At 47.4% G+C, this 25,428-nt stretch overlaps 1 protein-coding gene across 12 annotated transcripts in view; it reads left to right on the top strand.

Moving 5' to 3' along the window:
* The window catches only part of LOC106576581 (neuron navigator 3), a 416,631-nt gene that overhangs the window by 237,066 nt on the left and 154,137 nt on the right, over positions 1-25,428 (top strand). For all 12 annotated transcript variants that reach the window (XM_045700121.1, XM_045700110.1, XM_045700113.1 and 9 more), the window contains exon 2: positions 24,734-24,851. In XM_045700121.1, the coding sequence (XP_045556077.1) occupies positions 24,734-24,851 (118 nt within the window). The remainder of the gene's footprint in view (positions 1-24,733; positions 24,852-25,428) is intronic.

Here is a 25,428-nt window from a genome sequence, read left to right on the forward strand (position 1 = left end):
GTGTCATCTACAGAGGTAGAATGATTGTGTCATCTACGGAGGCAGAATGATTGTGTCATCTACGGAGGCAGAATGATTGTGTCATCTACGGAGGCAGAATGATTGTGTCATCTACGGAGGCAGAATGATTGTGTCATCTACGGAGGCAGAATGATTGTGTCATCTACGGAGGCAGAATGATTGTGTCATCTACGGAGGCAGAATGATTGTGTCATCTACGGAGGCAGAATGGTAGTGTCATCTACGGAGGCAGAATGGTAGTGTCATCTACGGAGGCAGAATGGTAGTGTCATCTACGGAGGCAGAATGGTAGTGTCATCTACGGAGGCAGAATGGTAGTGTCATCTACGGAGGCAGAATGGTGGTATCATCTACAGAGGCAGAATGGTGGTATCATCTGCAGAGGCAGAATGGTGGTATCATCTGCAGAGGCAGAATGGTGGTATCATCTGCAGAGGCAGAATGGTAGTATCATCTGCAGAGGCAGAATGGTAGTATCATCTGCAGAGGCAGAATGGTAGTATCATCTGCAGAGGCAGAATGGTAGTATCATCTGCAGAGGCAGAATGGTAGTATCATCTACAATGGTGTGGTGGCGGTGGCTGTGCAGGGGCCGGTGTCCAGATTTCCAGATATATACACCAGGGGGATACTGGGGAGATTTCTGATGACCTGTCAGAGCAGACCGTATGTGCACTCAATCATTCCACACACACATACGCATGCATGCATACAGACACACACATAGATACAATGCCTTCAGAAAGTATTCATACCCCTTGACTTAGTCCATATTTTGTTGTGGTACAGCCTGAATTCAAAATGGATTAAATATATTTTTTTCACCCATCTACACACAATACCCAATAATGACAAAGTGAAAAATAGTTTTTAGAAATGTTTGCAAATGTATTGAAAATTAAATACAGAAATATCTCATTTACATAAGTATTCATACCCCTGAGTCAATACATGTTAGAATCATATCTGGCAACGATTACAGCTGTCTTTCTGGGTAAGAGCTTTACACACCTGGATTGTACAATTTTTGCACATTATTCCTTCGAAAATTATTTTAGATATGTCAAATTTGTTGTTGGTCATTGCTAGACAGCCATTTTCAAGTCTTGCTGTAGATTTTCGAGCCAATTTAAATCTGAGCGATCTTTGTTGCAGGTGCATGGTAACAGTCAAATAAGATGAGAAAAATATGAAACCTACTTGCTGCTCTTTATTAAGCTTTATGTGTCCGCCTCAAGGCGTTCGTCAGAGCTTTTGACGAAGGCCTTGATGCCGATACGTAAAGCATAATATAGAGCAGCGAAACTAGCAAGAGCAGTATGTAGGTTTCTTCTTTTTCCTCAAGCCGATTTAAATCAAAACTGTGTCTAGGCCACTCAGGAACATTCAATATCGTCTTGGTAAGCAACTCCAGTGTATATTTGTCCTTGTTTTAGGTTGTTGTCCTGCTGAATGGTGAATTTGTCTCCCAGTGTTGGTGTGTTGGAAAGCAGACTGAACCAGACTTTCCTCTAGGATTTTGCTTGTGCTTAGCTCTAGTGCCGTTTGGCAAACAGATGCATGTTTTGGAATATTTTTATTCTGCACAGGCTTTCTTCTTTTCACTCTGTCATTAAGGTTGGTATTGTGGAGTAACTACAATGTAGTTCACCCATCCTCAGTTTTTTCCCTTTCTCAGCCGTTAAACTCTGTAACTGTTTTAAAGTCACCATTGGCCTCATGGTAAAATCCCTGAGTGGTTTCCTTCCTCTCCGGCAGTCACGGTTGTTGTAGGATGAAGGAGTGGACCAAAGTGCAGTGTGTGTATCGTTCCCCATTTTCTTTATTAAACTGTGAAACTATGCAATACATACAAATAAACTGAATGAACAAAACAACAAACCGTGACGACGAGTTACAACATACACTTACTCAAAAACATTCTCCCACAAACCCAGGTGGGAAAAATACCTACTAAAGTATGATCTCCAATTAGAGACAACGATGACCAGCTGCCTCTAATTGGAGATCATCCCAAACAAAGCCCAACTTAGAAATACAAAACTAGAACATAACAACATAGAAAATCTAAACTAGAAAAAAACCCTGTCACACCCTGACCTACTCTACCATAGAAAATAACAGCTTTCTATGGTCAGGACGTGACACCGGCAACTGAGTTAGGAAGGACGCATGTATCTTTGTAGTGACTGGGTGTATTGATGCACCGTCCAAAGTGTAATTAATAACTTCACCATGCTCAAAGGGATATTCAAAGTCTGCTTTTTTTTTACCCATCTACCTTACAGCTAATTGTATGCTAATTGTAATTGTATGCGTGGGGTAGTCGTTCAAAAATCATGTTAAACACTATTATTGCCCCCAGAGTGAGTCCATGCAACTTATTATGTGACTTGTTAAGCAAATGTTTACTCCTGAACTTATTTAGGCTTGCCATAACAAAGGGGTTGAAATCTAATTGACTCAAGACATTTCAACTTTTCAGTTTTTATTCATTTGTAAAAAATTCCAAAAACATAATTCCACTTTGAAATGATGGGTTATTATGTATAGGCCAGTGGACAAAATCTACATTTAATCCAATTCAATTCAAGCTGCAACACAACAAAATGTGGAAAAAGTCAAGGGGTGTGAATACTTTCTGTAGGCACTGTACACAGATATACAAATGAACACACACACACACACACACACACACACACACACACACACACACACACACACACACACACACACACACACACACACACACACACAGTCACCTACAAGGGGAAGGCGGGATGGAGGCAGGGAGGCAGTGAGGCAAAGTGTAATATCTAGGCCTTGATGCTATCAGGCTGTCAGTAGTCCACTGTATGAACCCATAAATATGCCATGTTGGAGGAAGAGGCGTGTGAGCCTGACTTATTGCTTACACTTTTCTTTCTGTGTGTTTCTAAAGCCGGTGGGGCTTTGTCCTGTTACGGTGAATGACTGGACCATTCTCATTTTATTTTCTCCTATCTGTTTGAAAAGGCCTTGTTACTATGGCGATACAGTATGCACAAAGCTCAGCTGTAGTGGGCAGGCTAATAATGCAATAATGCACTGTGGTTGGAACGTCTGCTCAACCATCCACACCCCAAGTCTTGTTTGAAATGGGTTTTATTCATCCCCCAAGGTCTAATGTTTGTAGGGACTTTTAGCCGTTCGATGTTACAGTATATGGCTGCAGCCACTGAAGCAAAGTTATTAATTTTGTGTGTGTGTGTGTGTGTGTGTGTGTGTGTGTGTGTGTGTGTGTGTGTGTGTGTGTGTGTGTGTGTGGCAAGTGGACGATTGTAAGGGTATTTTCAGTGCTGGGACATGAACATGCGTCGTCTCACGGCCGCATTAAACCAGCCTGCATTTTTGATTAACTGGGCAATTTCAGTAATTACATATTCACTGTCATCAGATTTCAAAGTGCTCTCTCATTTTCTCTCTCTCTCTCTCTCTCTCTCTCTCTTTCTCTGTCTCTCTCTCTTCCTCTTCTCCCCCTCCCTTTCTCTCTGTCTCTCTTTCTCTCTCTCTGCTCTGGCGAGCCCTTTGAAAGCAGCACACAGCGGCCGTCCAGTCTGTCAGCCAGTGTGTCTGAAACAGACTGGGATAGTCTTGCCCACCCTTCATCATCACAGTGACACAAGCACACCATTTCTGTCCGATAGGGCCTTTACTATAGAATCCATTCTGCTAGATCTTTAGCTTCTAGGTTTGTATGGGAGAGGATACTTCTTCTTTCACCAGATAGGCAGGCTATCGATTTGGGCTGCTGGCAGTGCAATGTATTCTGGGAGTTTTGAGAGAGATTGCTTAGCCGGGTCTTTGTTGACGCTCCATATTTCTTGTGGAGTTTTAAGCTAAAGAGGAGAAAAATCAATCAAGCTGTGTGAAGCAGCCTAGCAGGGCAGCGTTAGTCAGCAGGAATTGCCCAGAGAATCTCTGGATAGGGTGCAGACTCTTGACTGGACAATGGAACGGGCAAGGGTCAACAGGGACCTGCAAACCGGAATAAACTGGTCACGGGAGGTTTGTGAAATTTGATTGAAGTCTGGGGATGGGGAGGCATGCGGTCATGCCTCCTCCCTGGGCTAATCGGAGAGGGAAGAAAGCAGCAGGTCTGGGAGATTGTCTTTGATCACTCTAGACATAGACACTGATGAAGTCTGGCCAACGGTTCAGACACATAATCAGCATTAAAATACACTGGACTTCCTGTAATATGCGTTCGTGCGCACATCAAACGATTCCCATAAAACTTTGATCAAAACCCCAGATTGATGTTTTATTTATGTATTTACCCCCCCCCACAGACACACACACACCAACAAACGCATACACACACACACAAAATGAATTAAGCGTTTGTATGCTAGTGAATTCCGTAAGGGTCACAACTCCTAATTGCATGTTTCCTTCCACCGAGTCCAAAAACCCTTCCCTTTAACTGCACAGGGTCACAGTGTTAGAGAGGGAACTTCTCCCCAGCTCTAAGCGGGGGCAAACAGGGTCAGAGGAGCCCTGGAGCCGTATAGAGAGGTATTTCAATGCACTCAATGCTCCGACTCCACCACACAGTGCAGCCTTTCTTCAGTAGACCTGTGCTCTGTTTCTGCTACTACAATGGCCTGCCTTTTGATTGGTCTACTGAGTTGACCGTGGGTCTAGACACAGGGCAAACAGTGGAAGAACGGTCTGTGTCTCGAGCCAGACACATCCCTCTCTATCACTCCAACCCTCCTCCTCTGTTTAAAGGAGAGGAGGAGAGAAGCACTCCCCCTCTCCAGCCTTCTTCAACCCTTAAGGATGAGGGTTGGTTACAAGGCTGTCAATCAAGACAGACATACCCTGCAGTTACTTGTCTCTACCTTTGACCTCTTATGGTCGACTAAGCCTTGAGACGTTAGGGCCAAGCCATAAATAACAGCATTAGCCCATTGTACTGGCCTTGTAACCCGATCAGGCCTCCCTATCTCTGGGTGTGTCGGCAGTCGGTTCTCCCCTGGAGGGGTTAATAGGCCTCTCTGAACAAGAGAAAAAGTACCTGAAGCTGTTGACACTCTCTTAAAGAGCGCTTTTAAAAATTCCGTGATGAAGGCTACCAAGATTTAAAAACCTGATAAAAGCAAATCTTAAGAAAAGCCTTCGACGTCTCGTTTTCCCAACCTGCCAAGCGAATGCTAAGGGGGAACGGGGGAAAAAAAGTATCCCTCTCTTGTTTCATGATCTTGACAAGCGCTTTCTTCAGAGTACACTCGCTCGTCCTATCTACAAAGCTGGTTCCCTCTCACGGAGAGATCTTTTTAGTGCATTGATGTTGTGAGGCTACGGGTTTTGGCTTCGCAGGCGACTGAGTCTAAGTGTCCTGGAGCTAAAAAAGATTGTGTTTTGTCAAGTCACTGCCAAACAATGGGAGCAGGAGGAGAAAACACCGGCCAAACTTATGTGAGTGGAAAGTCCAAGCGAGGAACATCCTGAGCCATGAAAGTTAAGACTAAAGTCCAAAATAGCCATGTTTGTTTTGCCATGAAGTCCACTCTGTTCGCTCATGAAAAAAAATCATGTTTCCTTTTTCCACCATTCCTTTCCTTTTCCCAGAAGCCTCTATTCTAACTAGCAGGTGCTTGTCACACAGAGTCAGATGACTTTCCCCTGGTTGGTCAGTGCTCCATTCTCTGTCTCTCTCGTCCTCTAACATTGTTTGTGTAGCTGGTGAAAGAGCGGAAGGCTGCGGTGTGTTAGCTATGGACCCTAACTGTGGTACAGTCAGGGAGAGAGGGAAACACAGGCTAACTGTGGTACCGTCAGGGAGAGAGGGAATCACAGGCTAACTGTGGTACAGTCAGGGAGATAGGGAAACACAGGCTAACTGTGGTACCGTCAGGAAGAGAGGGAAACACAGGCTAACTGTGGTACGTACCATCAGGGAGAGAGGGAAACACAGGCTAACTGTGGTACCATCAGGAAGAGAGGGAAACACAGGCTAACTGTGGTACAGTCAAGGAGAGAGGGAAACACAGGCTAACTGTGGTACAGTCAGGGAGAGACGGAAACACAGGCTAACTGTGGTACAGTCAAGGAGAGAGGGAAACACAGGCTAGCTGTGGTACAGTCAGGGAGAGAGGGAAACACAGGCTAACTGTGGTACCGTCAGGGAGAGAGGGAATCACAGGCTAACTGTGGTACAGTCAGGGAGAGAGGGAAACACAGGCTAACTGTGGTACCGTCAGAAAGAGAGGGAAACACAGGCTAACTGTGGTACCATCAGGAAGAGAGGGAAACACAGGCTAACTGTGGTACAGTCAAGGAGAGAGGGAAACACAGGCTAACTGTGGTACAGTCAGGGAGAGACGGAAACACAGGCTAACTGTGGTACCGTCAGGGAGAGAGGGAAACACAGGCTAACTGTGGTACCGTCAGAAAGAGAGGGAAACACAGGCTAACTGTGGTACAGTCAAGGAGAGAGGGAAACACAGGCTAACTGTGGTACAGTCAGGGAGAGACGGAAACACAGGCTAACTGTGGTACCGTCAGGGAGAGAGGGAAACACAGGCTAACTGTGGTACGTACCATCAGGGAGAGAGGGAAACACAGGCTAACTGTGGTACAGTCAAGGAGAGAGGGAAACACAGGCTAACTGTGGTACAGTCAGGGAGAGACGGAAACACAGGCTAACTGTGGTACCGTCAGGGAGAGAGGGAAACACAGGCTAACTGTGGTACAGTCAGGGAGAGAGGGAAACACAGGCTAACTGTGGTACAGTCAGGGAGAGAGGGAAACACAGGCTAACTGTGGTACAGTCAGGGAGAGAGGGAAACACAGGCTAACTGTGGTACAGTCAGGGAGAGAGGGAAACACAGGCTAACTGTGGTACAGTCAAGGAGAGAGGGAAACACAGGCTAACTGTGGTACAGTCAAGGAGAGAGGGAAACACAGGCTAACTGTGGTACAGTCAAGGAGAGAGGGAAACACAGGCTAACTGTGGTACCGTCAGGGAGAGAGGGAAACACAGGCTAACTGTGGTACCGTCAGGGAGAGAGGGAAACACAGGCTAACTGTGGTACCGTCAGGGAGAGAGGGAAGCACAGGCAGGAAAGTTGACAAGGAAGTCCGGAACAGGGAAGCAGAAGGGCAACGGAAAGAGTGGGGAGGGAGGGTTTGTAGGGCAAGAGTGAGGGAGGCTCTTGTCCAGTGATGTAAAAATACTTTAAAGTACTACTTAAGTCATCTTTTGGGGGTATCTGTACTTTACTTTACTATTTATAATTTTGGACAACTTTTACTTTTACTCCACTACATTCCTAAAGAAAATAATGTACTTTTTACTCCTTACATTTTCCCTGACACCCAAAAGTACTCGTTACATTTTGAATGCTTAGCAGGACAGGAAAATTGTCTAATTCACGCACTTATCAAGAGAACATCCCTGGTCATCCCTGCTGCCTCTGATCTGGCGGACTCACTAAACACAAATGCTTTGTTTGTAAATGATGTCTGACTGTTGAATTGTGCCCCTGGCTATCCGTAAAAAATGTAAAATGTTGTGCCACCTGGGTTGCTTAATATGGGCGGCAGGTAGCCTAGTGGTTAGAGCGTTGGACTAGTAACCGAAAGGTTGCAAGATCGAATCCCCGAGCTGACAAGGTAATAAGCTGTCGTTCTGCCCCACTGTTCCTAGGCCGTCATTGAAAATAAGAATTTGTTCTTAACTGACTTGCCTAGTTAAATAAAGGTTATATGTATATTTTAGTGATTACATTTAGTTTTGATACTTAAGTATATTTAAAACCAAATACGTTTATAGACTTTTACTCAAGTAGTATTTTACTGGGTGACTTTCACTTTTACTTGAGTAATTTTATATAAAGGTATCTTTACTTTTACTCAAGTATGACAATTGGGTATTTTTTTCCACCACTGCTCTTGTCAAGGGAACAGCGACCCTCCTTTCTCCCCATTGGCAAATGCAGCTGGTCCATTTTTAGAAAGTTAGAGAGAGGAAATCCTGAACGAGTGTGGGCCTGGTGACCTCTAACCTTCGCCGAGGGAGCTGCCCATTGTGCCAGGTCACATGGTTCCAGATTACAGAGCAGAGGGAGAAAGGGAGAGAGGTAGGGGAGCAGAGCAGTGACACACTGGGCTGGAATGAGGGGCTGTCTGGGTGCAGTTCAGCGAGAGCCCCTGCCCCTCTATTAAAGAAACAAAAACAGAAACACCAGGGGGTGAACATCACTCACATGTCCGTGACTCACGTCGCGTCACAGCTGACTCAGAGCAGATGTTTTACACATCCACACGGCTCTTACAGTAAATGTCACACCTGATACATGCAACCAGCGCTGTTAACCGCAGTGCTATTTAACCCGTTTTTTACATGGTGGTTTAACCCTTTGGTGGCACCCAGATTACATAAACTTGTTACTGGAAGTTCTGAAATCATATTTCAAATTAGTCAGAGAGAATAATTTTTTTTCCCTGGTGTTTTTGCTCATGATTTCCATGGATCTAATTTGACCATTTGATAGCCTATATTTAAGTTTTTATGTGTCACTTTCTTTACAAAGAAATGGTCTGAATGTATTATCACTGTTAGAAGACCTGGCATGATAGTACTATTTTACATGTATATGTTATACTAATACATTACAAACTGAGATGTCACTCATCTAGCCGATACCTGTGTGTTCTAGCCACTGTGTTCTGTACAGTAAGTCAGTAAGGGGGCATCCCAAATGGCACCCTATTCCCTATGTAGTGCACTTCTTTTGACCAGAGCCCTATGGGAATAGGTTGCCAATTGTGTCGGTGTGGATGGGTGAACCCTGTGGTGATACAGCTCAGCTAGCCTCTCTCTCTGAGCTCAGGGCCTGATCTTCACCCATCCTGGGTTAACACTGGGGACGATCACTCTACCAGAAGATCCTGGGTTAACACTGGGGAGGATCACTCTACCAGACGATCCTGGGTTAACACTGGGGAGGATCACTCTACCAGAAGATCCTGGGTTAAGACTGGGGAGGATCACTCTACCAGAAGATCCTGGGTTAAGACTGGGGAGGATCACTCTACCAGACGATCCTGGGTTAACTAACACTAGGGAGGATTACTCTACCAGACAATCCTGGGTTAACACTGGGGAGGATCACTCTACCAGACGATCCTGGGTTAACTAACACTAGGGAGGTTTACTCTACCAGAAGATCCTGGGTTAACACTGGGGAGGGGAGGATTAACAGTAACACAGGATAAAGTACATTTTAAAACAAGCGGGCCTGTTTGTGCTGGTCTGCAGGTCCCTCTGCTGGTAAATTACTGCCAACATATTTAATTGGATTATATTTTTTTGTTTTGATTTGAACTTGATTGATTTCCAGAGGGAAATGAAGGTATCACAGGCTCACACATAGCAACATCAACATAGTCCACAGTTCTAAGGATTGACAGGCAGGTTTTTTAATGTGGTAATTGAGATTATATAGAGGTTACAGCTTGTGTTTTAGTACACTGTTGTTATGCGTGCAGCATGAGGTGATGACAGTGAAGGAAGATGCCTGTCTGGCTGAGGCGAGACAGGGTCAAACACTCCCTTTGTCCTTGGTGACAGGAGTGCCAGCCAATCAATAAGACATCGGATCCCGTCCAGGACACTTGCTCAGATCCCCCCAGCACAGAGTCAGAATCTCAGCTTGACCCCCCGACCTCTCCCAGCTTGCTTGTCTGCCAGCCTGGAGGATGAGTAATGTCCCACCTATTCCTGTTGTGGAATATGTGTGGTGGATGGGGGATTAAGCTTTAGTTGTCCCTAGACGCTGATCTTGGGTCAGTTTTACATTTCCCCATGAATGGTTAAGGTTAGGATTGGGGGAGGGGAAGCTGATCCTAGATCTGTACCTAGGGGAAACTTCACCTAGAAGCGTGGTGGATGAGCCCATGTCATGTGATCTGGGCGAGTGAGATGAGAGGGAGGGGGGTAGAGGTTATGGGGTTCAACTCTGGCTTAGACGCTCTCCCAGACAGCTGAGGATAAGTGATGGCTGTCCACTAGCGCTCCTCAGCAGCCCAGGGCTAGGGTCAGGAGAGCCTGTTTATAGTTTATGGCTCGGAGCAACAGGGAAGTATGCCTCATAACCCACCAAAGATTCTACCACATTACAATTACAGCCGATCTCTCTTTGAAGTGGACTGTCTGGTGCTTTCACTCTCAAACCACTCTTGAGGACTGAGTGACTCAGCATCTTCTCCCTTTTTTTCCAGCCCCCCTCTTTTCATTCACGTCTTCTTCAGTTCTGGTGAAACAAATTCCATTGATTCTGTTGCTGGCCTGGGACTGGGACTGGGGTTGAGGCAGTGTTAGTGTGGTGGTGGTGGCGCTCTCTGCTGGCTGCAGGTGGTAATGTGTCGGTCTGGAGACGTTGGAGGTGTTGCTGTGACAGAGTTCAGTTTCACTTTCGCTGACTAGATAACAACGCAGATTGATTCAAATAGAAGACGAGTAATGCCCGGCCAGTAAAACTATCAGATCAGATCAGAGGCTAAATTTGTCCCAGAAATATCACATTGAAAGAGGTGACGTTTAATCAAACCTAAAACATTCCAGCTTGGCTAATTACACTGTATCAATTATACAGTCCTACAGAAACGTCTGTCGTCGTGTTAGCTTTACACTGCCAGAGCCAACAACCTCTCAGCTCTCCACAAATCATTATGTCATTGATATTCAGGGTAACATTGTCATTAACTACATCATTGCTCTAACTGCCAATGGAACTCTGTGCGGTCGGGCAGATGTTGCCAACCAATGGGCTTTGGAGAGAGTGGTGACTCATCAGATTTCCTTAACCCACCTCAGTACTTCTGTGAGAGGGATGATCCCTGTGACAGGCCAAGGTGTTGACATTTGGGGGGAGGGTAGCAGAAGTCCCAGGGGGAGGGGGTTGGGGGCTTAAACCCTTCAGAGAGGATCCCAGGAGGGAGCAGCCCAAGTTCAGGACACCCCAGGTGGGCGATGGGAGGGAGGGAGGAAGCACATGGAATGGCAGACCTTCTTAATAAATGCCAGAGGAAGAAAGGGAGACGAGTGTCACATTTATTTCAGGGTTTAGTTGAACTGAAAAGAGAAAGGGAGAGGGAGACAAAGGGAGGAATAGAATGACATAGAAATGGAGAGATATATGGAGTGTGGGCACGTTGCTGAGATGCCAGGTCACGGTACAGGTCAAAGTGTGCTGTGAGTGAGTCAACCCCAGGATTTGACTCACCCCTTTGATTTGATCATTTCTAACCGTTCTAACAATACCAGGAAGTGTGACTAATCACTTCAAGATACAAAAACACAGTGAACACCCATACAGCTCATATATCATGTTCTCTAATGGCTCCAACAGTACTTTGCAGGTCAGTGGTTGTGGCCTAGGTCTTGTTGAATGATTTTATGACTCCTGCATGACTCAGTTGTTACACTAGAGGTTTTATTTTGGATGGTTTGGGACTTTTGGAGGGTGAAAAGGTTTACCGTGATCACCAGGATGTGTGTGTGTCTGCCTGTGTGCACATCTATGTGTATTTACGGGCCTGTGTGTCCACTTGTCTATCTCTGGCAGCAGCAGGCCTCTGTGTGAATCAGGGACCTATCTCTGGCAATTACATGTTTACTTGTTTATGTTTCTCTCGCCCTTCCTAATTGATTTGCGGGGGGAGGAACTACCAGGGCTGCATCCCAAATGGAACTCAATGTCATCCTATTCCTTATATATAGGGCACTACTTTTGACCAAAGCCCTTTGGGCCCTATATATGGAATAGGGGGCCATTTGGGATGCTGGTCCGGTCTCTCGGCACATGGACCGCTGATTACAGAGCTCTGAGGAGTCCTGGAATAGCCGAGTGTCAGTCTGAAGCGTCGGAACGCTTGTAAAGAGGAGTACCCGCAGTAGACGAGTGGCTTTGAAGCAGGAAAACTTTGTGTACCACAATATGAAGGCCAATAATTAGGAATGTCACTTTGATAGGATGAGGATAGGATACATGACAGTGTGCTGTATATCATTTGTTATTCTACAGCTGACAGCTGAGCAGCTCATTACACCAACGTTTCCGATGGCCTCCTTTGAGGACATTTCTCCTTGGAATTTAGCTTCAATAGTCTCCCCTCCATTTTGAATCAGCCTTCTCGGCTCACTGTTATCGACCCCTGTGTTATCTCTGTCTGACAGAGCCAACCTGGCGGCCAGTTGATAAGTACTGCGTTTGTTTTTTGACGAGCGATTTGACAAAAACGAAAACACATTGTGACTCACAGCGAGACGGTGGTGAATCGTAACCAAGATCTCGGTAACCTAACGAGATGTCACAGCCAGCTGAACCTGTCATTTAAGAGAGGCGAGAGGCGGGGCGGCCAAAATATGTTCACCAAGGCAGTGTCCCAAATGGCACCCTGTTCCCTCTATAGTGCTCTACTCTCTACCAGACCACCATAGGCACTGGTCAAATGTAGTGCACTATGAAGGGAATAGCCATTTGGGGCGTAGCCCTAGCTTGCACCTAGCCGCCTCACTCTCTCTCTGTCAGGGCGGGGTTGTGTCCTTTGCCAAAGTGACATCACAGCCTGTGGCCTGCAAGCCAGACACTGCCTCAGACCTGCACACTGCGGTAACCATGGTGTGGTGACACACACACTAACACACACACACAAGCACAACTCATAAACTTTCGAACACACAGCGTGTGTGTTTTGTGTGTGTTTTGTGTGTGTGTTGTGTGTGTATGGTCTGTGAGATTCTGTAGCATGTAGAAAAAGCTACAGATCAGTCATTACCCATAACAGATGCATAATGCATCCCCTTCTCCTTGAGTCTCTCAGGGAGCTGCTGTAGCCCATGTGTCAGTGCTTGAGTCTCACAGGGAGCTGCTGTAGCCCATGTGTCAGTGCTTGAGTCTCTCAGGGAGCTGCTGTAGCCATGTGTCAGTGCTTGAGTCTCTCAGGGAGCTGCTGTAGCCATGTGTCAGTGCTTGAGTCTCTCAGGGAGCTGCTGTAGCCATGTGTCAGTGCTTGAGTCTCTCAGGGAGCTGCTGTAGCCCATGTGTCAGTGCTTGAGTCTCTCAGGGAGCTGCTGTAGCCCATGTGTCAGTGCTTGAGTCTCTCAGGGAGCTGCTGTAGCCATGTGTCAGTGCTTGAGTCTCTCAGGGAGCTGCTGTAGCCATGTGTCAGTGCTTGAGTCTCTCAGGGAGCTGCTGTAGCCCATGTGTCAGTGCTTGAGTCTCGCAGGGAGCTGCTGTAGCCCATGTGTCAGTGCTTGAGTCTCTCAGGGAGCTGCTGTAGCCATGTGTCAGTGCTTGAGTCTCTCAGGGAGCTGCTGTAGCCATGTGTCAGTGCTTGAGTCTCTCAGGGAGCTGCTGTAGCCATGTGTCAGTGCTTGAGTCTCTCAGGGAGCTGCTGTAGCCATGTGTCAGTGCTTGAGTCTCTCAGGGAGCTGCTGTAGCCATGTGTCAGTGCTTGAGTCTCTCAGGGAGCTGCTGTAGCCATGTGTCAGTGCTTGAGTCTCTCAGGGAGCTGCTGTAGCCATGTGTCAGTGCTTGTTTATTATTCTAGCTGTGCAAATTGGAAGCAGGATAGTGAGAGACGAGCTCAACTGAAATCTGTCTCTGTCTGTCTCTCACTCTCTTCCAGCGAGTTATTCTGTCTGCTCTCTCTCTCTCTCTCTCTCTCTCTCTCTCTCTCTCTCTCTCTCTCTCTCTCTCTCTCTCTCTCTCTCTCTCTCTCTCTCTCTGGCTGACTGGGGGTGTGATGAGGAGGGGTAGTGTTAGTGAGAGAGACTGACTGACTGACTGGTGGTGTGATCAGGAGGGGTAGTGTTAGTGAGAGAGACTGACTGACTGACTGACTGGTGGTGTGATGAGGAGGGGTAGTGTTAGTGAGAGAGACTGACTGACTGACTGACTGACTGGTGGTGTGATGAGGAGGGGTAGTGTTAGTGAGAGAGACTGACTGAATGACTGGTGATGTGATCAGGAGGGGTAGTGTTAATGAAAGAGACTGACTGACTGACTGACTGACTGACTGACTGACTGACTGACTGACTGACTGACTGACTGACTGACTGACTGACTGACTGACTGACTGACTGACTGACTGGTTGGCTGGCTGACTGACTTACTGGTGGTGTGATGAGGAGGGGTAGCGTTAGTGAGAGAGTGACTGATTCGCTGACTCGCTGACTGACTGACTGACTGACTGACTGACTGACTGGCTGACTGGTGGTGTGATGAGGAGGGGTAGCGTTAGTGAGAGACTGACTGATTCGCTGACTGGCTGGCTGGCTGACTGGCTGACTGGTGGTGTGATGAGGAGGGGTAGCGTTAGTGAGAGACTGGCTGACTCGCTGACTGGCTGGCTGGCTGACTGACTGACTGACTGACTGGCTGACTGGTGGTGTGATGAGGAGGGGTAGCGTTAGTGAGAGACTGGCTGACTCGCTGACTGGCTGGCTGACTGACTGACTGACTGACTGGTTGGCTGATTGGTGGTGTGATGAGGAGGGGTAGCGTTAGTGAGAGACTGACTGATTCGCTGACTGACTGACTCGCTGACTGACTGGTTGGCTGACTGGTGGTGTGATGAGGAGGGGTAGCGTTAGTGAGAGATTGACTGACTCTAGCTGACTGACTGACTCGCTGACTGACTGGTTGGCTGACTGGTGGTGTGATGAGGAGGGGTAGCGTTAGTGAGAGACTGACTGATTCGCTGACTGACTGACTCACTGACTGACTGGTTGGCTGACTGGTGGTGTGATGAGGAGGGGTAGCGTTAGTGAGAGACTGACTGACTCTAGCTGACTCGCTGACTGACTGACTCGCTGACTGACTGGTTGGCTGACTGGTGGTGTGATGAGGAGGGGTAGCGTTAGTGAGAGACTGACTGACTCGCTGACTGACTGGTTGGCTGACTGGTGGTGTGATGAGGAGGGGTAGCGTTAGTGAGAGACTGACTGACTCTAGCTGAGAAGTGATGCGCCAGCAGGAGTTGTCATCGCTCCACGACCGAGCTGCTTAATTGCTGGCTGATCTGAGGCTGTCATTCTCAGGATGTATCCCAAATGGCATCCTATGTCCTATCTAGTGCACTACTTTAGACCAGAGCCTTATGGACCCTGGTGCACTAGATAAGGAAAATATGCTTTTTGGGTCGCAGTGATCCACCATTTGTCTCCCCTCGGCCCCCCTTACTGGCCCATGTCCATCCTTGCGTCAGCTTGCAGTACTGAGAGAATCCTTGATTGACGTGTGTGAGCGCATCCAACAACAGAATCCATCCAAACTGCATCCCGCCATGCAATTATTTTATTCTCTCCCACTCAGGGTTTTCACGAAATGAGGGACTGTCGTGCCAGATATGTACTTTGGGAATATTAATCAAAGCTTACGTGTGTCTTTTTGACCGCACATTCAAATATTTTGAGACTGACGAAGTCATGATTGTACAAATTAGACCTAAAAAGAAGCTTGAATGTTTCAATGATAAATCCTCAAGGAAAGGGCAAATACACTACAGTAGCTTACTTGTAGAGAGAGAGAGAGGGAGGGAGAAAGATGGAGAAAGAGCGAGAGGGGGAGAAAGAGGGAGAAAGAGGGGGAGAGAGAGGGAGAGAGAGAGAGAGAGAGAGAGAGAGAGAGAGAGAGAGAGAGAGAAAGAGGGAGAGAGAGAAAGGGGGAGAGAGAGAAAGAGGGAGAGAGAGAAAGAGGGAGAGAGAGAAAGAGGGAGAGAGAAAGGGAGAAAGAGAGAGAGAGACAGACAGAGAGAGGGAGGGAGGGAAGGAGGGAGAAAGAGAGAGGGAAAGATGGTGAGAGGGAGAGGGAGAAAGAGAGAGGGAGAAAGAGAGAGGGAGAAAGAGAGAGGGAGAAAGAGAGAGGGAGAAAGAGAGAGGGAGAAAGAGAGAGGGAGAGAGAGAGAGGGAGAAAGAGAGAGGGAGAAAGAGAGAGAGGGAGAAAGAGAGAGAGGGAGGGAGGGAGAAAAGAGAGGGAAAGAGGGTGAGAGGGAGAGGGAGCTAGAGGTTGAGATAAGTTAAGCACAGTTCATGACATTCTGGGAATTCCAACTAACATTCCTTCAGAGCGAGACGGCTTCATCAGGTCTAAGTGAAAATCACCTAGATCCACCAGGAATGTGCGTCTGTGATTTGCCAGAATCAAACACAAACCAAACTCCGCCGCCCCTCGATATGATTGGACAGATCCGTTTTCAAACCGACCAAGTCGGGGCCTGACCAATGTTTTGGAACACACACAGCCTCAGCAATGATTGACAGTTGGTGTGGTTAAGAAGGTGTTCACTTCACTATGGACCTATTCAAAGGTTGCGCCCCAAAATATATATTGCTGTGGAGAGATGCTGCCCTATGGGCCTTGGTCAAAAGTAGTGCACTATATAGGGAATAGGGTGCCATCTGGGACACTTCCATAGTCAGATTGTGTGGAATAGGAGGTCCACTCTCCTCTGAAGACAAGATAGTGAGAGTTTCTCTGAGAAAATGGAGGTTTGAAGATGTGTCATGCCCATGGGAGTAGTCTATACAGGTTAACAGTGGTCTATACAGGTTAACAGTGGTCTATACAGGTTAACAGTGGTCTATACAGGTTAACAGTAGTCTATACAGGTTAACAGTGGTCTATACAGGTTAACAGTGGTCTATACAGGTTAACAGTGGTCTATACAGGTTAACAGTGGTCTATACAGGTTAACAGTAGTCTATACAGGTTAACAGTGGTCTATACAGGTTAACAGTGGTCTATACAGGTTAACAGTGGTCTATACAGGTTAACAGTGGTCTATACAGGTTAACAGTGGTCTATACAGGTTAACAGTGGTCTATACAGGTTAACAGTGGTCTATACAGGTTAACAATAGTCTATACAGGTTAACAGTGGAAAGGCCTTCCCATTGGGAAGGATATGTCTCCTGGCCGTCCAACTTGGTTTCACAGTCCGTTCTGGTCTTGGGGGATTTCTGACAGGGCGTTTTTTTTCTGTCGATCACTTGATCGCTCCCAATCCTGACTCCGCCGTTCTTCACAAAGACGCTCTCTGAGGACAGTTCATCACAGTGCATTGACTTTATGGTCTCATCACTCTCAAGTTTATGCAGTTTTTATGTAGAGCTTAATTATGCAGGAATTATCTCTTTGCCAGGCTTGGATTTTTGATGGGAGTGTGAACGGTACCTCTCTTCATCCAATCTCCATGTACTACTGCTGAGGCTCAGGTCCCCAGGGTTCATGGTAACATTGCAGAGAGATGCCTATATATAATCAACCCTCAAATACAATTACCCTGTATTAGAACTGGGTGGTCAGAGCCCCTTGACTGAATCGGCTCAGAGAGTAATGCTGAGTCTCTAATGGCAGCCTATTGACCAGGGCCCATAGACTACCCATAGACTACCCATAGACTACCCATAGACTACCCATAGACTACCCATAGACTACCCATAGACGACCCATAGACGACCCATAGACTATCCATAGACTACCCATAGACTACCCATAGACTACCCATAGACTACCCATAGACTACCCATAGACTGCATGTCAGTCACTCCTTGGTGCTCGATTCACTAATAGCAGTCAGTTACTATCCAATCATGTTCTAATACAGTGTAGACCCAATAGGTGGTCTCTAATGTGGATATTGATCCCAGTCCCATTGCAATAACTATACACTCCCTTGACTGTATTGATGAGATATACTGTACATCTACCAGCTATTAGCCACTAACTGTTTTAAGAGGGAACAGTAAGCCAAATCAAGACTGTTGTATTTCGCTTTGTCACTGAGTACCACTCTGTTCAAGGAGGCAAGATCTGAGACCCAAATGGTTCCCTATAGTGCAATACTTTTGATAAGGGTCAATAGGGCTCTGATTGAAAATAGTGCACTATATAGGGAATAGGGTGCCATTTGTGACTCAGTCTAGGAGGTCGCTGCGACCTTCACACCATGTCACCAGTGATCATGTCAGCAGAACCCTCAGACCCAGAGAGAGGGGGACATTTGTCATGTTCTCTGTTAGCCAGACAATTCTCTCTCTCTGTCTGTGTCTAGACGACTGTGACCTGCCTGTAGGGGAGAGGGGGAGAGGCTGAGAGAGAGATGGAAAGGAGAGAGAGATGGAAAGGAGAGAGTGATAGACGGCAGAGAGAGGGAGGGAGGGAGGGAGGGAGGGAGGGAGGGAGGGAGGGAGGGAGGGAGGGGGAGGGAGGGAGGGAGGGAGGGGAGGGAGGGAGGGAGGGAGGGAGGGAGGGAGGGAGGGAGGGAGGGAGGGAGGGAGGGAGAGAGAGAGAAAGAGAGGGGGGGTGTTTAGCTGTAGTAAAGGGACAGGGGTACAGCCAGAAGCCAACACACACATAGGTAACACACACTTTACCTCCTTAGCTAACCCGTGGGAGCAGCCAGGGGGTGACCCATCCCATTGAACAGCCAGGGGGATGACCCATCCCTTTGAACAGCCAGGGGGGTGACCTATCCCATTGAACAGCCAGGGGGGTGACCCATCCCTTTGAACAGCCAGGGGGGTGACCCATCCCTTTGAACAGCCAGGGGGATGACCCATCCCTTTGAACAGCCAGGGGGTGACCCTCCCTTTGAACAGCCAGGGGGGTGACCCTCCCTTTGAACAGCCAGGGGGTGACCCTCCCTTTGAACAGCCAGGGGGATGACCCATCCCTTTGAACAGCCAGGGGGGTGACCCATCCCTTTGAACAGCCAGGGGGATGACCCATCCCATTGAACAGCCAGGGGGGTGACCCATCCCTTTGAACAGCCAGGGGGGTGACCCTCCCTTTGAACAGCCAGGGGGGTGACCCAACCTATTGAACAGCCAGGTGGATGACCCATCCCTTTGAACAGCCAGGGGGGTGACCCAACCTATTGAACAGCCAGGGGGGTGACCCATTCCATTAAACAGCCAGTGCGGTGACCCATCCCATTGAATAGCCAGGGGTGTGACCCACCCATTGAACAGCCAGGGGGGTGACCCATCCCATTGAACAGCCAGGGGGGTGACCTATCCCATTGAACAGCCAGGGGTGACCTATCCCATTGAACAGCCAGGGGGGTGACCTATCCCATTGAACAGCCAGGGGGGTGACCTATCCCATTGAACAGCCAGGGGGGTGACCTATCCCATTGAACAGGAAGGGGTGTGACCCATCCCATTGAACAGCCAGTGCGGTGACCCATCCCATTGCCTCAGAAATGAGGACCCACAATCCCCAAATTCACCCCCCACTGTGGAGTGTCCTGTTAGGATTTGATGTCTGATGGAGGGGTGCCGAGAGATCCACGTGCACACACAACCCCAGACACACCCCAGACACTCCCCAGACACAACCCCAGACACAACCCCCCACACAACCCCCCACACAACCCCCCACACAACCCCCCACACAACCCGCCACACAACCCCACACACAACCCCCCCACACAACCCCCCACACAACCCCAGACACAACCCCAGACACAACCCCAGACACAACCCCAGACACAACCCCAGACACAACCCCCCACACAACACCCCACACACAACCCCAGACACAACCCCATACACAACCCCAGACACAACCCCATACACAACCCGCACACACAACCCCACACACAACCCCACACACAACCCCACACACAACCCCACACACAACCCCACACACAACCCAGACACAACCTCCCTCTCTTTATCCCCCCAGCCCTCCTCTCAAATCTCCTGACAAACTATGGAGTCATTGCCATAATGTCATTCATCTCTGGTCTGTCTCATGTGGTGCTGGGAAGACTAGTGGAACCAATGGAAAACTACCATGAAATCAGAGAGAAACAACAACAGCTAAATAATTCTGGCTCAGGCTGATATCCAATGGCACATAAACAAACCTGTGTACACTATTTTCTATTGTTGCATTGGACATATTATTGCTGTGGTGTGTAGTGTGTTTGCAGGTGTGTGAGTGCATATGTCCATCTTCACCTCAGTGTCATGTTTGGCCTCGTCCTCATATGAACTACTGGGTGTTAATGACTGTGTGTGTGTGTGTGTGTGTGTGTGTGTGTGTGTGTGTGTGTGTGTGTGTGTGTGTGTGTGTGTTAAATCCCATCCTTCTCTGCTACACATATCAGTGATAAAAGACCACCGCTTCGACTTCCACAGCACAGTGAATACCCTTGGCCTGTATAAAGTCACAGCCAGGTCTGCTTCAGTCCCTCAAGCCCTGAGGCTCTGTCTCGCCTCAGTAGCTGGCTGGCTCCCCCCGGAGGTATTAAGGGGCCACTGCAGGTTGCCGGCAGTACCTGCGCAGCCATAGACACTGCATTGTGCTCCGACTGTAAAGCAGTCTGCTCGCCGCAAGGCACTCTCACACTGGCGTGAAAGCTGATTGCTTATCTGTACAGGAGCCTGACGCTGAGGGAGATGGCTTCATAACAGGTATATTGACAGCTCTGTAGCTAGCATCACTGGAGAATAGATAGTTATTGTAACTGCTCCGGGGAGCTTGGATGGAGGGAGAAGGGGGTGTGGGCTTGTGCGTGAGAGGTGTGTGTGTGTGTGTGTGTGTGTGTGTGTGTGTGTGTGTGTGTGTGTGTGTGTGTGTGTGTATGTCCTGATGTCATTATTCTCTATGAACGTTGAGAGTGGCACGGCTGATGTTAGGGCTTCTGTTAGACGTGCCGTTGTCAGTCAGTGTTTGTTCTGACGTTGCCCGACACCGTTTGTTAGCTGGATAGAATTGCAAGTCAGAGCTGTTAGCAAGAAAATAAAATAATGAGTCAGGGAAACTGACACAGTGACACACGAAATGTTGAACAGTGATTCTCTATTTAAGGGGCTTAAAGAGACTGAATGAACAGCAACAACAGTGAAGACAAAGGGAAGAGGAGAGTGAATGAGAAGCTGTTCATGTTTACCGCCAGTGTCTCAGACAGGGGTAGGTTCAGGCTGGCTGCTTAGTTGAGTTTGAAATGAATTATAGAAGTTGGCTAGGCAGGTTCTTTGTCAATCTGTTGTTGTGGTTTGTGTGTAGGTTCAGATCACATACTGGCTGGTTTGTCTAACTTTGCTGTAATGAATGCATTGGGGGGTATAGATTCACCTTGAACCAGTGTCCTTACTTTTTCCCTCCATGACATTATCTGATTTAGAGACTGCTTTGTAATCATTTTCTCTTTTCTGTCACACCCATTTACTTCATTGTATGTATCCCAAAATGGCACCATATTCCCTATTTAGTGCACTACTTTTGAGCAGGCCCATATGGTCTGGTCAAAAGTAGTGCACTATACGGCATAGGGTGCCATTTTGTGGCGTAGGAATAGTGGAATGTAGTTTAACACCATGGAGCCCCGCGAGCTTTTCAGGTTGTCAATTATTCCAACATTTCTGAATGTGATGGCAATTTATGCAATCATCATTAGAGAATAAGCACCATTTAATTCTAGTGTTGAGCATGTTGTTTGTTTGGCTGGGCGGTGGGAATTCAAGTTTGGCTGGACAGAAAAACCCCAACAAACAACTCCAAATGTTTCCTCCAGTTGACGGATGCAGTCAGTTTCTCGCTCACCAAAACAATGGCTTGTGGTGAATTTAATTGAATCCGTCTTGATGAGGCACACCTCCCCTCGTGTCTCTCCACTCGTGTCAAAAAGCTGATTGAACACTCCCCTTTTACCAGAGACATCCCTGGCAGAGGAAACTCGCTCTCCCTCTCTCCCTGTGATTGTGTCAATGCGGCACTCCTGATTCACTCTTATTTTTTGGGAAAGGGGGGAGGGAGGTGGTGCAGAGGATCAAGAGCACCTTCCTCCTCTGCAGGCTCCTCTCTTTGAGGAAGTTTCTGTTACTTACTGTACCCCCTGGCATTCCAAACCCCGGCCCCTGGCCGCCCCGGTGCATACTTGGTATTATCTGTCGCAGCAATTAGTAGAGATGTGATGAACCCAGTCCGTTCTCCATATCCCTCAGCCGTCATAGTATTTCCCGCGGCTTCCGTGACCAGAGGTGTCGGAATGTGAGGCTCTTCTCCACACTGTGGTTGTTCCCCCTCCTCAGGCAGTAGTGGTGGTGAGGCCTAGTGGGACCTGGTTTAAAAGTGTGTGTACTGTACTCCAACACGTGCTGTGTGTGTATGTGTGTCTAACGAAGGTGCTTCCCGCCGCTCCCTGGTTCTCTTTAATGCCTCCCTCATCAGAGAGAAGCCGGAGAACAAAACCACAACAGACAAAACCTTTGAAAGGAGTTGTCTTTGAAGGATACGTGCCCCGTTCCCTGAAAGAGCGAGAAACACCGTTAATTGGGAGCAGTGTGTGAGGCAGAGGGGGGAAAAGGGATAATTTCCTAATAAGGAGCTTGGTTTTTATGAGGGAGTTGCTGGGAAATGGGAACCATAGGCTGGTAGATGTAAAGTGCCTATAATCTGCATATACGTACATCATTTAATCTCTCTATCAAGTGTTCCTTTTAAAAGCGCTCCTTTGGTGATATTGAAGTGGTTTTAACTGAGTTTCAGTCAATGGCGTTATTAGTAGACCACCAGTGGACTGAAAGTCACAGACAAAACCCCTCCACAGAGGCCCTTGCATTTCTAAGCGGATTTTGACATTGAAAATTCCTCATGCTGGTTGAGTCCTCACACAAACACATGTAGGATATGAAAAAAAAACAGCCCTCTTGCTTTTTTGAATTAATCTGAGGATAACAAGAAGAGCGTGAGGCTCTGGTATGGTGGCAGGTATCTTTGAGCGGCTCCACAACGGACCCCTGAGGTACGCCTTTTTCAAAGTACCCCCCAGAGAACCCGGTGGAAATAAAGTCTGTCAGGGAAGAAGAAGAAGAGCCCTTCTGTGTCTGTCTCTGAGTATTTCCATGAGTAACGCACGGCCTCGCTGCTCTGAAAACGCTGCAGACACTTTTGTTCATCCTGCCCTCCCTGTGGTTCCCTCCTCCTGCAGGCGGATAGATAGTATGAAAAGATGATCCCCTCAAAATGAGTGTGCAGTGAGATAGATAGGGGACTGCCTGAAGAGAGTTGTAGGAATGCAAGGATAAACCGCAGAAGTAATGCCCCCTAACAGACCTCGTCAAAATCTCTGCAGCTGTTAGTTTCAATCACCAGTACAGTACATAGCTAACAAATCAACCTATTGGTTTGAGGGCCGTGACGATACCAGTATCACAATATTTTTTTTCATGGCAAAAATGAAAACACGAAGCAGACCACACTCTTTGGTCCTTTAAAAACCTGCTGTATGTAAAATATTGTGTGCTATAGCATATAAATAAATACATGTGATTCTGGATGACAACATCATGATGTTTGTTTCCATCATTAGGGCTGTTTTCCTAAAGAAGTTAAATCCGTTTGCTGTTTTGTTTCCTAGCCACGATACCACTATACTGGCATCGTCCTGGTCCTAATCGGTTTATGGATTCTATTGCAAGACCTACAGTAACAGCAGTTAAACGTCCCGCTGGTGATGCGTTAGTAGCAGGTTGGATCTCTTCTTTAAAAGGCTGATCTGATCTCCTTCCCAGTCCTGCAGACTGAGCTCATAAACCCAGCGAGTCATCCTCATGTTGTAAGCGTCTGTCTTTCATCAAATATTTGTGTTTGTGTTGGAGAGATGTATTGGGAATCCACTGTTTGGTTAATACTCACTGGTGTGCTGTGTGCTACTTATGTTGAGATGGAACTGGGCCATCTGATTCTGGGATGTAGGAGGACTAAGGAAGCCTGTGTTTGTTATTCTGTGTGGTCGAGGTCAGCAGTGACCGTGGTACTAAAACAAACCTGACTCATACCTCAAATAGGAAATGCCAAGCACTAAGCTTCCCATCTTTAAATTAGTCAGATCAACTTGTAGAACTTTCACTCTCCCTCTCTCTCCCGCTCTGTCTCTCTCTTTCGCTCTCGCTCTCTCTCTGTTTCTGTCTCCCTCTTTGTCTCTCTCTCTTTCTCTCTCTTTCTCTCTTTGTCTCTCTCTTTCTCTTTGTCACTCTTTCTCTCTTTGTCTCTCTCTTTCTCTGTGTCTTTCTCTCTCTTTGTCTCTCTCTTTCTCTCTTTGTCTCTCTTTCTCTCTTTGTCTCTCTCTTTCTCTGTGTCTTTCTCTCTCTTCTCTCTCTGCCTTTCTCTCTATTTCTCTCTGCCTTTCTGTCTTTCTCTCTCTCTCTCTTTCTGTATATCTCTGTCTCTCTCTGTCTCTTTCTGTCTGTCTCTGTCTCTTACTCTGTCTGTCTCTCTCGCTGATAAAGCTGAAGATCCTGCCAGCTTCTATCGGTTTCTCTCTCTTTCTCTCTTTCTCTCTCTTTGTCTCTCTCTTTCTCTTTGTCACTCTCTTTCTCTCTCTTTGTCTCTCTCTTTCTCTCTTTGTCTCTCTTTCTCTCTTTGTCTCTCTCTTTCTCTGTCTTTCTCTCTCTTCTCTCTCTGCCTTTCTCTCTATTTCTCTCTCTGCCTTTCTGTCTTTCTCTCTCTCTCTCTCTGTATATCTCTGTCTCTCTCTGTCTCTTTCTCTGTCTGTCTCTCTCTGTCTCTTACTCTGTCTGTCTCTCTCGCTGATAAAGCTGAAGATCCTGCCAGCTTCTATCGGTTTCTCTCTCTCTCTCCTTTCTCTTTGTCTACAGTTATAGATCCCACCCTTACCCCATATTGTCTTCAATGTTGTAGATTTATACAGACTGGGCCAACCACTACCTGACCAAGTCTGGCTGCCCTCGACTCATCAAGGACCTGACCATAGACATTGCTGACGGAGTTCTGCTGGCAGAAATCATCCAGATCATAGGTGAGAGAACACACACACACACACACACGCACACACACTGATGCAAACACGCACACAGGCACTAATATAAAAACACACACACACACACACACACACGTACACACGTACACACACACACACGTACACACACACACACACTCCTGACTTAACCTCACTTGTTAGGCTGAGGGAAACTCTCCATATACCCAGCTATAAAACGTAACGGTGCAGGCATTTAGACGGAACACAAAGGCTTTATCTTCATTTCCAACTGGTCTCTGTCAGGAGAGGAGCTCCAGCCCTGGCAGCCCACTACACACAGACTGTAAACTAGTCCTGCTCTATTGAACCATGTGTCTCCCATGTGTATATTTTAGCTAGCCTAGAGTGGCTGGTGCTGATGCTCTGCATCTCTCTTTTTCCCACCTCCCGGGCTGTCTTGAAACTTTACCCCTGCTCTCCACAACAGACAATGGCCTGAGATCCCGCGTCAGTAACACTCAGGCAGCAGCTGATGAATTAGCAGAGACTTTTCTTTTCCCAAACTTTCACTGCTCCGTGGTTGGGCAGGGGGCATTCCTACACACTCACACACAAA

The sequence above is a fragment of the Salmo salar genome, chromosome ssa17 (genome assembly GCF_905237065.1).
Source record: "Salmo salar chromosome ssa17, Ssal_v3.1, whole genome shotgun sequence".
Taxonomy (NCBI): Eukaryota; Metazoa; Chordata; class Actinopteri; order Salmoniformes; family Salmonidae; genus Salmo; species Salmo salar.